General features: G+C 49.3%; 1 protein-coding gene across 1 annotated transcript in view; it reads right to left on the reverse strand.

Moving 5' to 3' along the window:
* LOC125447020 (SH3 and multiple ankyrin repeat domains protein 1-like) overlaps nucleotides 1–13,198 on the reverse strand; it is a 241,740-nt gene that overhangs the window by 195,590 nt on the left and 32,952 nt on the right. The window contains exons 4-5 of the mRNA XM_059640702.1: nucleotides 12,051–12,122; nucleotides 4,922–5,030 (exon numbers count right to left, since the gene is read on the reverse strand). Of these exons, the coding sequence (XP_059496685.1) occupies nucleotides 4,922–5,030; nucleotides 12,051–12,122 (181 nt within the window). The remainder of the gene's footprint in view (nucleotides 1–4,921; nucleotides 5,031–12,050; nucleotides 12,123–13,198) is intronic.

The following is a 13,198-nucleotide window of genomic DNA, read 5'->3' on the forward strand; positions in this document are numbered from 1 at the left end:
GTCTGTAGCTGTAACACTACATTCTGCATTCTGCTGTATCACCCTGACGTACCTAATGAAGGTATGATTTGTCTGGATACAATACTTTTCACTCTATCTTGGTGTATGCAACAAGAATAAATCAAATCAAAATCTCGCTGTCTGTTTCTCACCAGCAAAGTGATTGAGAGCATCTGGTTTATCAGGCCTGGGGCCTAGCTGCTGCAGACTGAACAAAGAAGCCACGTTACCCTGACGTTTATCCCTCTCTAGCTGCCACTCTCACAGCGGGAGAGAAGTCACTGATCATCATCGCTAGTACGGAACACTGGGGTGACTGTCAGAACAGGCCAACGCTCTCTGCCTCTGTTGTCAAGGAAGTAGTCTCCATGGGAACGCAGAGGTACATGAGTTGTGTCAGTCTTTGGCTTAGGCACGTGAAGTACCAGAGTGAACCTCACAGGCAGCAGTTTACATGTGTATGACACACAGAACCGCAACAGTTGGTCACACGTGTTTTACACACAGAACCACATTAGCAGTTTACACGTGATTTCACACACAGAACCACACCAGCCAGTGTTTTACACAGGGAACCACGCCAACAAGTCACACGTGTTTTTACACACAGAACCACATTAGCAAGTTACACGTGTTTTACACACGGAACCATGCCAGCTGTTTACATGTGTTTTACACACTGAACCATGCCAGCTGTTTACATGTGTTTTACACACGGAATCATAACAGCCGGTTACACGTGTTTTACACACGGAACCACATTAGCAGTTTACATGTGTTTTATACATGGAACAATGCCAACAGTTTACACGTGTTTTACACATGGAACCACGCCAGCCGGTTACATGTGTTTTACACACAGAACCACGACAGCTGGTTCCACTTGTTTTACACACAGAAACACGCCAGCCGTTTACATGTGTTTTACACACGGAACCACGCCAGCCGGTTACATGTGTTTTATACATGGAACAACGCCAACAGGTTGCATGTGTTTTACACACAGAACCGTGCCAGCCGTTTACATGTGTTTTATACATGGAACAACGGCAACAGGTTACATGTGTTTTACACACAGAACCGTGCCAGCTGTTTACATGTGTTTTATACATGGAACAACGCCAACAGGTTACATGTGTTTTACACACAGAACCGTGCCAGCCATTTACATGTGTTTTATACATGGAACAACGCCAACAGGTTGCATGTGTTTTACACACAGAACCGTGCCAGCCGTTTACACGTGTTTTACACACAGAACCGTGCCAGCCATTTACATGTGTTTTATACATGGAACAACGCCAACAGGTTGCATGTGTTTTACACACAGAACCGTGCCAGCCGTTTACACGTGTTTTACACACAGAACCGTGCCAGCCATTTACACGTGAATCACACATGGATGTACCAAGCGTTGTGGCCTCCCAGGAATCATTTCAGCTCCCCAAAGTTGCAGACTTTATTAACACATCCCTCACTAACAGATCAGTTCCTCATCAACTGGCTATGCCTTTGCTATTTCATTCAGTCACAGTTGTCGGGAGATCTCTGTTAGTGAAAGCCTGTTGCAATGACAGTGCCAAGCAAGCCTTGCTTTCAAAAGCAGGGTCTCCAGCTGGTTCTAGCCGTGGCACAGTGGACTGCACACTGGCCTCCAAGACTGAAGGTGGTAGGTTCACAGCCCCCGTCTGAGCCCTAACACACTTCACTGTGGCTGATACCTTCAGCAGCAAGTTTGAGAGAGCTGTGCTGATGGAGTATCTGCATTTTGGATGTGATGAGCTATCAGTCCTAAGTACATCTCTGACCAACTACCAGATAGAATTTTCTTCAGAATTTAATCTTTTGAATAGGGGCAGCACGGTGGCTCAGTGATTAGCACTGCTGCCTCACAGCATCAGGGACCCAGTCTAATTCCACCCTCAGGGCACTGTCTGTGTGGAGTTTGCACATTCTCCCTGTGCCTGTGTGGGTTTCCTCCGGGTGCTCCAGTTTCCTCCCACAGTTCAAAGATGTGTACCTAAGGGTGGCCTGGTCATGCCATAGCGTCCAGGGTGTGCAGGTTAGGTGGGTTAGCCATGGGAAATGCAGGGTTACAAGGACAGGGTGGTGGACTGGGTTTGGTTGGGATTCTCTTTGGAGGTCACTTCACTGCAAACTTGATGGGGTGAATGGCCTCTTTCTTTGTAGTAGGGATTCCATGATGAGTCAGCCATCCAAAGAACTATGATTGCCTGGCCTTCCCTTGGGCAACAACCATCTCTCAGTGCCTCTGACACTGATAATATCAGTCCAGGTTACTGTTTCTCTATCAATCAATACTTTATTGCCTATCCCTGATTACCGTTGAAGTGAGTGGCAGACACAGCCAATGAAAGGGACAATTAAAGGTCGGCTGCCTGGCTGTTGGCTCCGATGTACACGTAGATAAAACCAGAGAAAAGTGGCATATTGCGAAAGGGGCATCAGGGAGTCACATGGGTTTTTACAACAATTGATGCTAGCTTTTTTTATTCATTCACAGGATGAGGGTATCATTGGGCGGACCAGTATTTATTGCCCAGAGGGCAATTCAGAGTCAACCATACTGCTGTGGGTCTGGAGTCACATGTCGACCAGACCAGGTAAGGATGGCAGCTTCCATTCCTAAAGGGCATTCATGATCCTTGGGTTTTTCCTGACCATTGACAATGGGTTCATGGTCAACAGTAGGCTCATAAATGCAGATTTTCTTTTGAATATTGAATTCAAATCCCTCCATTTGCTGGAGTGAGATTTGAACACAGAACATGAGCTGAGTTTCAGTGTGAATGAGATAGCGATCATACAATTAGGCCATCACCTCCCCAGGGCCATGACGCTATTCCAGGTCTGTTAAAGTCTACCAGCTACAATGGTGGGACTTGAACTTCTATCTCCATCACATTAACAAGGGGGCATAGTTTTAAAGTGGGTGGAGGGAGATATAGGGGAGACGTCGGAGGTCTGTTCTTTACTCAGAGAGTGATAGGATTGCCGGAGAGGGTAGTGGAGTCAGCCTCATTCGGGGCATTTAAGCGGCTATTAGAGAGGCAAATGGATGAGAATATAAGGTAGGGGTGGACGTTAGATAGACCTTAGGTTTCGGGTAAAAGTCAGCACAACACTGTGGGCTGAAAGGCCTGTACTGTACTGTACTGTAGTAAGTCTCTAGATTAACAAGCAACATTACCACTACACCACACCCCAAAGCCTACAAACTCAACCTTAAAAGGGGGGCTTAGACCTCCTGACAGCGAGGTAAATATGTGACACATTGTACCACGACTGACAAGCGAGACTTTAGAGTCACCGGGAAATTTGTAAGTAATCGGTGGCTCCAACCAGTCTCATCCACCCTGCTCGGTGGGGGGCAACGCTGTATTCCAGGCTTGTCAATAACCTGAGAGAGTAAGCATTTATAATTTTTGACCAGTTTTCTAGCACAAGTACCCCGTCGCCACCCCTCTGACCTGAGGAAAGTGAGAGGAGTGAAAAGAGAAGTTGTTGAGGGCGAGGACGAGCTCGGTGAGGTGGAGGAGGCTGGGGACGGTTCAGGCCTTTTTCCTGAGAGGAAGCAGACAGCCCCGAGGCCATCCCGATGGGAGATGGATGTGGAAAAAGGTCTGCCTGCAGCCTGGATGTTCTCAAACTGCCACACAGCATCAGAAGAATCGCGGATGTTAAGCGTGGGAAGGGACCAGACAAGGGAGGAAAAGTTGAGTGAAGGTAGGAAGGGATGAGTTCTGTGGGGCAGGAGCAGGAGAAAACAATGGATCAGCTGGGGCAGTGCTGTTTGTAGATTTTGGGAAGGAGGTAGAAGCGGGCTGTGTGGGGTCGGGAGACTAGAGGCAGCGCTGGGGTGGGGGGAGAGATCACCACATAAAATAAGACTATTGTGGATGCAGAGGCCTGATGTTCCAGGGTGGGGTGATGGTTCCGCGGTGGGGGGAGATAGCCTCCACAATGTGGGGGACAGTCTGCCACACAACGGCAGCACCACCCTTGTCCCCTAGCTTGATCACAAAGTCAAACGTTGGTCCACTACCATCACTAATCTCATTTCGCCTGGTGATCTCTGGCAGTTAACTCTGATTTCTCGCCCCAGATGTTGCCAGTCCCGCTGAGCTTCTCCAGCCATTTCGCTTTGTGCTTCTGATTTCTAGCATCTGCAGTTATTGTGGCTTTTATTAAGGAATATTTGAAACTGCTCGAGTGAGTAAGCACTCAGAAAAAAAAGTGACATCGAGTAAAGGAGATGTCAGTAATTTGTTCATTTGATCTGAGGTCGAAAACTGCAGAATCTCTGCACAGTTACAGTGCAGCAGGCCATTTGGTCCATTAAACAAGAATCATTCCCTAGTACTAAGAGAATCAAATCAAAAAAGGTACAGGATTGAAGGGCTGAATGGTCTCCTCCCATTGCTATGGGTTTCCTCACAGCTTTTTGCACCTGGGTACACCAGTCTAACCCTGAAAGGTGGAGAGCCCTAACTGTAAAACAGTACTTACACAACATGCAGAATCTTCTAAGAGGTTGAGGATAGAATCTTCAGCCCTTCTGTCCAAATTTTAAGTCAGTGGTGTGTGTTGAAATATACCGCAGGTTTGAATGAGCAGCGCAACTTATGGAATTTCTCGCTGTTTCCGAACCACAGACTGTATGTCGCTCCCGTTGCAATGTCTCACTGGTCCTTCTCAATTCTCTTCTCCCTCACTCTCTCTTCCTCATGGACCCTGTTTCTTATGACCTTCTTCTCCCAACCCTCATTGCCTCCAAAAGCTTTCCTCCTCAGCCCCTTCCTTGCCCTGCATTGACCCATCCCGCGGTCCTCCCCTCCCCTCATGCCCCCCAAACCCCGACACCCCAGGTCTGAACCTTTAGGGTATATTGAGAGCTTACCCCCAGTCTCTGCATCATGGTAGTTGGGATCCAGCCCTTTATCTAAGAGTTTAAGCATCTTATCGACTGAGCCATGTTGGACATATTCGAAAAACTTCTTTAGACTGGCCTGTAAAAGAGAAACATCACATGGACTGCATGAAAGCAACCCAATCTCCAAGGCTAAGGACAATGTTGTGAGTTAGGCTGTCAATTTCCACCTGGCCTCAGGTGAAGGGGGCAACAGGATTGAACCCTGACCTTGTCCAGGATGTGATTTTACCCCTGACCCAGGTTGACTAACTCCTCTGACCTTGATACTAATTCAATCACTGACCATTTCTCTGCATGGCTGGTAGAGGTCAGAGTTCACAAATCCTTTTGGTCACTCTGACAATGACAGGATTTGTTGCGCTGGAAAGTGTGTCTAACCTGCCCACTTCCAACCCCCTGATCTGAGCAAAGATTTAACTATGGGCATTGCTCCATCCCTCTAGCCTTGGATCCATCCCAAATTAATTCCATTGTCCCGCTCTTGCTCCACAGTCCTGCATCAATCCCAAACTAATCCCATTGTCCCTCACTCTCCATCCAGCATTGGATCCATCCCAACCTAGTTCCACGGTCCTGCTCTGTTCCCAAAACCCTGCATCAATCCCAAACTAATTCCATTGTTCAGCTCTTTACCATAGCCCTGTATCAATCTTAAACTAATCCTACTGCCCTGCTCTCTCCCCATAGCCCTGTATCAATCCCCATCTGACCCCATTGTTCCACACTTTCCTCACAGCCCTTGATCAATTCCAAACTAATTCCATTTTTCCCATAGCCCAGCATCAATCCCAAACTAATCTCACTGTTCCATTTGCCCCCCCCACCCCACAGCCCAGCATCATTCCCAATGTCCCATAACCCAATGTCAATCCCAAACTAATCCATGTTTCCATTATCTCCCCAATCCCTGTATCAGTTTTGAACATATCTGTCTGACACATCTGTTCTCTATAGTCCTCTATCTTTGACTCCTTCCAAAATTTAATGGGTTCTGGACTTAATTTGAGCAACTGACAGTGAGAGTAAATGTGTGTGTATGAGCAAGAGAGAGAGAGAGAGAGAGCAAGAAAGTGAGTGAGTGAGACTAAGCAAGTAAGCGAGCGAAATGAGATCAGAGATGTAGAGAGATCAGAGGTAGCAAGATCAGAGAGAGATAAAGATAGTGCAGAGAGAGAGAGAGAGAGAGAAAGATCAGAGGGAAATAGAGATGGAGAGACCAAAGATTGATCAGAGGTAGAGACTGATAGAGAGACAGAGTGAATAAGAGATAAAAAGAGAGTGAGAGAGAGGGAGAGAGAGATAGCATGAGAGACAGAAACACAGAGAGAGAGACAGAGAGAGCAGAGAGATGAGGCTACACAGCAAAAGAACTGTGAGGAGAAGATTAATTTGTTTCAGGATTGTCAGAATGATGACATTTCAAAGAGAATTATTTAAACTTTCTTGGATCAAGCTGACATTTTGTAGAAAATGATTTTTTTTTCATGTCCTTGGACCCTGACAGTGAAGGAAGAGGAAGCGTAACGCTTCACTGGTTACTATCTGTGTCAACCAAGAAAAGGCCTCTTCTGGACAATGCACCCAGATATCTGAGTCATCGTAGCCCAGTGAACTCTGACCCTCGTCCTTTATATCAACAGGGAGATTTTATTTTAACCTTGCTGTGAGATCTAGTGTGTACCTTGGGAGGATTATAATAACCTTCAAAATCACAGCAAATTCACCAAAACATTACTGGGACTAAAACGGTCAAGTTAGAAAGGGGAACGAGGGATGCAAGTGGGCCAAGAACTGCGAAAGGAAATTGAGAAGCTAAAGAAAGGCAGATTTGCATCTAGGTAGCGCCTAGGACATCTCAAAATGCTCCACAGTCAGTGGAGTACCTTTAAAGGGGAGCCATGTTCGGTGGCAGCCACTTCTCGCATAGCAAGCTCCCACAGATGACCATCTGATGATGGCTGAGTTATCAATTTTGGAATTTTTACTTAGGGATCAAGTCAGAATGACTCCCTTGATCTTCTTTTGGAAAAGTAGAAAGGCAGAGGATTCTCCATGTCCAGCTGCAAGGCTGAATGAGGCCTTGGTTTAACGTCGCACCCAGACCACAGTGTAACTAACTCTGTCGCTCTCCCTCAGCGCTGCTCTGGATGATCAGCCTTTGTGTTTCCAAATCCTGGTCTACAACTTAAAGTAGGGTCATTTGATGCGAAACGTTAACTCTGTCTCCTTCTCTCTGTCCACAGATGCTGCCCAACCTGCTGAGCTTTCCCTCTAATTTTTCTGGTTTCCAGCATCTGCAGTTCTTTGGGTCATTTTTGGGGACCCAAGACCCAGTGGGTCAAAGACTGGAGGGCCAGTGATCGAACAATGCAGCCAATACATCAAACGAGTGGAACTCGACAACCCTTTTTCGTGATAGAGGAGTCTGGAGGGCACCAAAGGGAGGCCTTTCTCGGGAAAGGTTAGGAAAGTGTCCCACTCAAAGGTTGGTAGATGCATGGGACTTTCTCTAACTCAGTGAATTATATGAAATTGGAGATGGATTGGTGTTTGCCAGAATGTATGGAGGCAAAGTTTACGCCACAGTGTGGCTGTGATGTTGTCAAATGCCAGAAGAGCCTCGAGGGGCTGAAGGGCCTCTCAATTTTTTCATTCCTTGCTCCTTGACTGATTCCTAGAACCAAGGCTGGGTGAGAAGGGAGAGGTGTTGCTAAGGGAGAGGAGGATGTTTTTGTGGGGACTACAGTTCGGGGGTGGGGGGATTAGCGAGGGGAGAGAAGAGGTGGTTTATGGGATCTATGGAGGGGTCGGTAAGGGGGAAGATGGGCGGGGTTTTTGGTGGCTATGAGGGCGGAGAAGGATGGGTGCGGGGGTGGGGACGAGGAGAAAGTGGGGTTTTGTGGGGATTATGGGGGATGGGGGGAGAAGGATGAGGTTTGTGGGGGTTCTGAGGGATGGTGAGGGGGAGAAGGTGGGGGATTGTGAGGTTTATGGGGTGGTGGGAAAGGGGTGAAGGATGGGGTTGGTGGGGGTTATGAGAGGGTGGTTGAGAGGGGGCAATGAGGGGTTTTGTGGAGGTTTTGCAGGTTGGGGGAAAAGGTGGGGATCTGTGGACTTTATGGGAATTGGATGAGGAGAAGGAGGGGATGAGTAGGGGTTATGGGTGTTGGGTGAGGGGGAGATGGTGGGGTTTTATGGGGTTATGGAGGGTGGGGGATAGAAGGATGGGTTTTTTTGGGTTATGGGGTCGGGGAGGCACAGAAGGATGGGGTTTGTGGGGTTTTGACAGGGAGGGTGAAAGAGGAGGAGGGGTTTTGTGGAGGTAATGGGGTTTGGGGGAATGGGCCAAAGGTCGGAGTTTGTAGGGGTTATGGGTGGTGGGAAAGGGGTTGAAGGTGGGGGTTTGCGAGGGTTATGGTGTTTGGGGAGGGGTAGATGGTGGGGTTTATGGGTGGTGAGGCAGAGGGAGAAGGTAGGGGTTTGTGGGGGTGATGACGTTTGGGGAGGGGTAGAAGGTGGGGGTTATGGGTGGTGGGGGAGGGGGAGAAGGTGGGGGTTTGTGGGGGCTATGGGTGGTGGGGGAGGGGGAGAAGGTGGGGCTTTCTGGGGGTTATGGGCGTTGGGGGAGGGGGGAGGTGAGAGTTTGTGGAGGATTATGGGGGTTGGGGAAGGGGAGAAGGTGGTTATGTGTGGTAGGGGAGGGGTGAGAAGGTGGGGTCTTGTGGACATTATGGGTGGTGGTGGAGGGGGGAGGAGGTGGGGGTTTGTGGTGGTTATAGGTGGTGGGGAAGGGGGGGAAGGTAGGGGTTTGTGGGGGTTATAGGTGGTGGGGAGGGGTTGAAGGTGGGGGTTTGCAGGGGTTATAAGTGGTGGGGAAGGGGGGTGAAGGTGGGGGTTTGTGGGGGAAATAAATGGTGGGGGAGGAGGAGAAGGTGGGGGTTTGTGGGGGTTATGGGTGGTGGCGGAGGGGGGTGAAGGTGGGGGTTTGTGGGGGTTATAAGTGGTGGGGGAGGGGGAGAAGGTGGGGGTTATGGGTGGTGGGGGAGGGGGAGAAGGTGGGGCTTTCTGGGGGTTATGGGCATTGGGGGAGGGGGAGGTGGGAGTTTGTGGAGGATTATGGGGGTTGGGGAAGGGGAGAAGGTGGGGGTTTCTGGGGGTTATAAGTGGTGGGGGAGGGGGAGAAGGTGGGAGTGTGTGGAGGATTATGGGGGTTGGGGAAGGGGAGAAGGTGGGGGTTTGTGGCGGTTATGTGTGCTAGGGGAGGGGTGAGAAGGTGGGGTCTTGTGGACATTATGGGTGGTGGTGAAGGGGGCAGGAGGTGGGGGTTTGTGGGGGTTATAGGTGGTGGGGGATGGGGGAGAAGGTAGGTTCTGGATGTGAGTTTGCTCGTTGAGCTGGAAGTTTCGTTTTAAGACGTTTCGTCACCATTCTAGGTAACATCATCAGTGAGCCTCCGGTGAAGCGCTGGTGTTAGGTCCTGCTTTCTATTTATCTGTTTAGGTTTCCTTGGGTTGGTGATGTCACATCACCAACGCAGGAAATGACATCACCAGAAATAGAAAGTGGGACATAACACCAGCGCTTCGTCGGAGGCTCACTGATGATGTTACCTAGAATGGTGACGAAACGTCTTAAAACGAAACTTCCAGCTCAACGAGCAAACAAACATCCAGAACTTCAACCTGAGCTACAAATCTTCTCAAAACTCGCCGTAAGAAGGTAGGTGTTTGTGGGGGTTATGGGTGGTGGCGGAGGGGGAGAAGGTGGGAATTTGTGGGGGTTATGGGTGGTGGGGGTGGAGAAGGTGGGGGTTTGTTGGGGGTAATGGCTGGCAGGGGGAGAGGGGAGGAAGTGAGGGTTTGTTGGGGGTTGGGGGAGAGGGGAAAAGGATGATGTTTGTGCGTGTTATGAGGGATGGGTGAGGAGAGTGTGGGAACTGTGAGAGTGGGGAGGGGTTTGTGATTCGGAGTGAGCTGGGGCTTTGCGTTAGCATTGCCAGGGTCCACTGGCAAGTCATTAGAATCACTGCTCTCCAGCATTTAATGCATGTGCTATAATGGATCAGCAGGTCACCCGGCCCTTCCATTCAGTACAATTGGTGAATGCCTGGATAGCGTGGCATGGTGGCTCAGTGGTTAGCACTGCTGCCTCACAGTGCCAGGGACCTGGGTTCAATGCCAGCTTTGGGCAACTGCCCATGTGGAGCCTGCACTTTGTCTCTGTGTGGGTTTCCTCCCACAGTCCAAAGATGTGCAGGTTAGGGTCATGCTAAATTACCCCATAGGGTCCAGGGATGTCTGGGTTAGCCATGGGAAATGCAGTGATAAGATGGGGTTGGGGTTGTGTTTGTGTGGGATACTGTTCAGAGGATCAGCACAGACTCAACGGGCCAAACAGCCTCTTTCCACATGATTGGCCTTTGAATCCAGGGCACAGAGCCCAAGCAAAGAACATATTAATGCCCAGCAGCCAACTTTGTTCCCTAGCAGGATTGATGCTCCAGCCCAGTGATGCTAAACTGCTCTTCTTTTACACACAGCTCCTTCTTGGGTCATGCCTTCGGTCCTACCAAAGACGCTCCCTTTCGGCCCATCTCCCTGCGGGACCTACACAATCGGCCCAAGTCCCTCCGGGCCCCTCCTGTTAGGCCGAGCAACTCCATGAGCGCACTGCCTGGGGATGTGGTGGATGCAGGTTCAATTGAGTCATTCAAGAGCAGCTTGGGTGTTTCTCAGAATGGACATGTGCAAGGAAACAGGGGAGTTGCCCTCATGTCACAAGATGCTTTTGGAGACAGGTGCAAATACAACAGGCTAAATGGCACTGAGAATGGGGTCCTCTTAAGCCCCCCAACTTAGTGCCAATTACAGATGCTCCTTTTAGGCCCAGTTCCTTCACTTTGAGCCTTGACTCAATTACTTCACTCCTCCCCTCCAGATCCAGTTTCTTTATCATGCTTCCCTTCAGGCCCAGCTCATCAGTAGCAGGTGACAGTCAAGCTCAAGGCTCTCTCAGGACTGGCCTTCCTTCCTTGTGCTATCAGACCAGAGTTTGCTTCTGGTTATTCCCCACCAACCCTCACCCAGTGATTGGCAGCTTGGGTGAGTTGGAGGGCCTGGGGGTATAGTCACAAAGGTGAGGAAGTGTGTCTGAACGAAAGGGAGCCAATTCAGGAAAGGCGCAAAATGCTGAGAGAGGAAAGCAACGCAGTAACACACAAGGCATGAGAGGGCAGCACTGGGGAACAGAGAGGGGAGAGGCAGGAGAATGTGGTGTTCAAGTCACAGAACCCCTACAGTGTGGAAGCAGGCCACTCAGCCCATCGAGACCACACCATCCCTCTGAAGAACATCCCACCCATACCCATTCCCTACTTGTAACACTGCATTTCCCATTGCTAATCCACCCAGCCTGCATACTATAGGCAATTTAGCAAGGCCAATCCACCCTAACCTGCACATCTTTAGACTGTGGGAGGAAAACAGAGCGCCCGGAGGGAACCCAAGCAGACACGGGGAGAATATGCAAACTGCACACAGACAGTCACCTGAGGGTGGAATCAAACCTAGGTCCCTGGTGCTGTGAGGCAGCAGTGCTGACCACTGGGTCACCCAGCGTTTAACTTTGTGAGATAACACGGTGCGAAGCTCGATGAACACAGCGGGCCAGGCAGCATCAGAGGAGCGGGAAAGTTTGACTTTTCGGGTCGGGACCCTTCTTCAGATTCTCCAGCATCAGCAGTTCCTACTATCTCTTTAACTTTGTAAGTCTGTTTACCACGGATGCTCGCTGTGCTTTTTTGATTTATCTTGGGTATGGACTCAGGGGAGAGTATAAAAGCAGCAGCAATAACTGGAAGTCGGGGCTGAAGCATGGAGTGGATATTTGAAAACATTGTGGATAAAACACTCTCCACATGTCGAAATCAGTGGCACATTGACAGGGCTCGCAGACATAAAATATACAACAGATTCAAACTGGTCCACATTGAGAAGGCATAAAAGAGAGCACCCCCTACATTATCTGGCTGAGTGACTAACTCTGGGATCCCCTCCCCAGCTCACAGCTCAGTACCATTGTATTAAAAGGTGCAGACCTTAGTGTGTAGTTTTCCCAGCTGTTTCTCGTCCAGGTTTGTCTGTTTGTAAACCCTCGTTTTGTAACGAAACTGTGAAAGAGAGGAAAGAGATTGTATCAGCATCACAGATTCTCTATTTACGATGTCCCCAATGACTAACCTAGATCTCAAATTACATATCCGTGCTCACCCCTCCAACCAGTTGATTCCAAAATGAGCTCACCCACCAGTGGCAGTGAAGTCCATGATGTGGAGGTGCTGGTGTTGGGCTGGGGTGGACAAAGTCAGAAATCACACGACACCAGGTTATAGTCCAACAGGTTTATCTGAAATCACAAGCTTTCGGAGCACTGCTCAGGTGAAAGAGCAGTGCTCCGAAAGCTTGTGATTTCAAATAACCCTGTTGGACTATAACCTGGTGTCGTTTGGCTTCTGGCACTAAAATACAAGGTAAGGTGAACTCACACCCCCACCCCGGCCCCCCACCCACCGCTCACCAAGTCGTACAGAAGGTTTGGTTCCACCATCCTGTTTCTTAGCTGGGATCTGCTGGGACGTGCTCGATCTGCTGGGATCAGGGAAAACCACTTGCTGGTCTAACGAGAAAAATGCTCTCTATTAAACAAGCTGCAGTTTATTTTGTTAAAGTGAATGAGTACGTTGCTGCAGAGATTGTGAGAGACACCTTAATGTTAGCTCTTAGTCTTTGGTGGCCCAAAGTTATTTCCGCAACTGAGTGCAGTTCTCAAGGCACTCCTCAACATTAGCACATCCAGACCTCTATAACCCTTGGACAACAGGAACCAGCGCTCGGAGCATTGTAGGGTTCATCATTTCACATTCTCACAAAGTAGCATGCTATCCCTTTAAAACACTTGTCTTTCCCATTACCCCTCAGGCACAGGTTGAGACGACCCATCCCATTTATCGTTCTGTGGTCTCCAGGAATTTCCTGACTTTTCTAGGATATCCTACATGCTCCCTTCTCCAGGTTGCAAGAGGCTTAAATGACGGAAGCAGAAGAATCCACAGACAGCAATCCCAAAGTGGACCCCAAGGTCATAAGGAGCACCCGAATCTTGCTAAAGGTCAATGATCCCCAAGTTGGAAGCCTCTGGTGGCTGTTTGTTCAGAAGCCCATTCGTTCCATTGTAGCTCAGAGATAA

Source organism: Stegostoma tigrinum, chromosome 38 (assembly GCF_030684315.1).
Source record: "Stegostoma tigrinum isolate sSteTig4 chromosome 38, sSteTig4.hap1, whole genome shotgun sequence".
Taxonomy (NCBI): domain Eukaryota; kingdom Metazoa; phylum Chordata; class Chondrichthyes; order Orectolobiformes; family Stegostomatidae; genus Stegostoma; species Stegostoma tigrinum.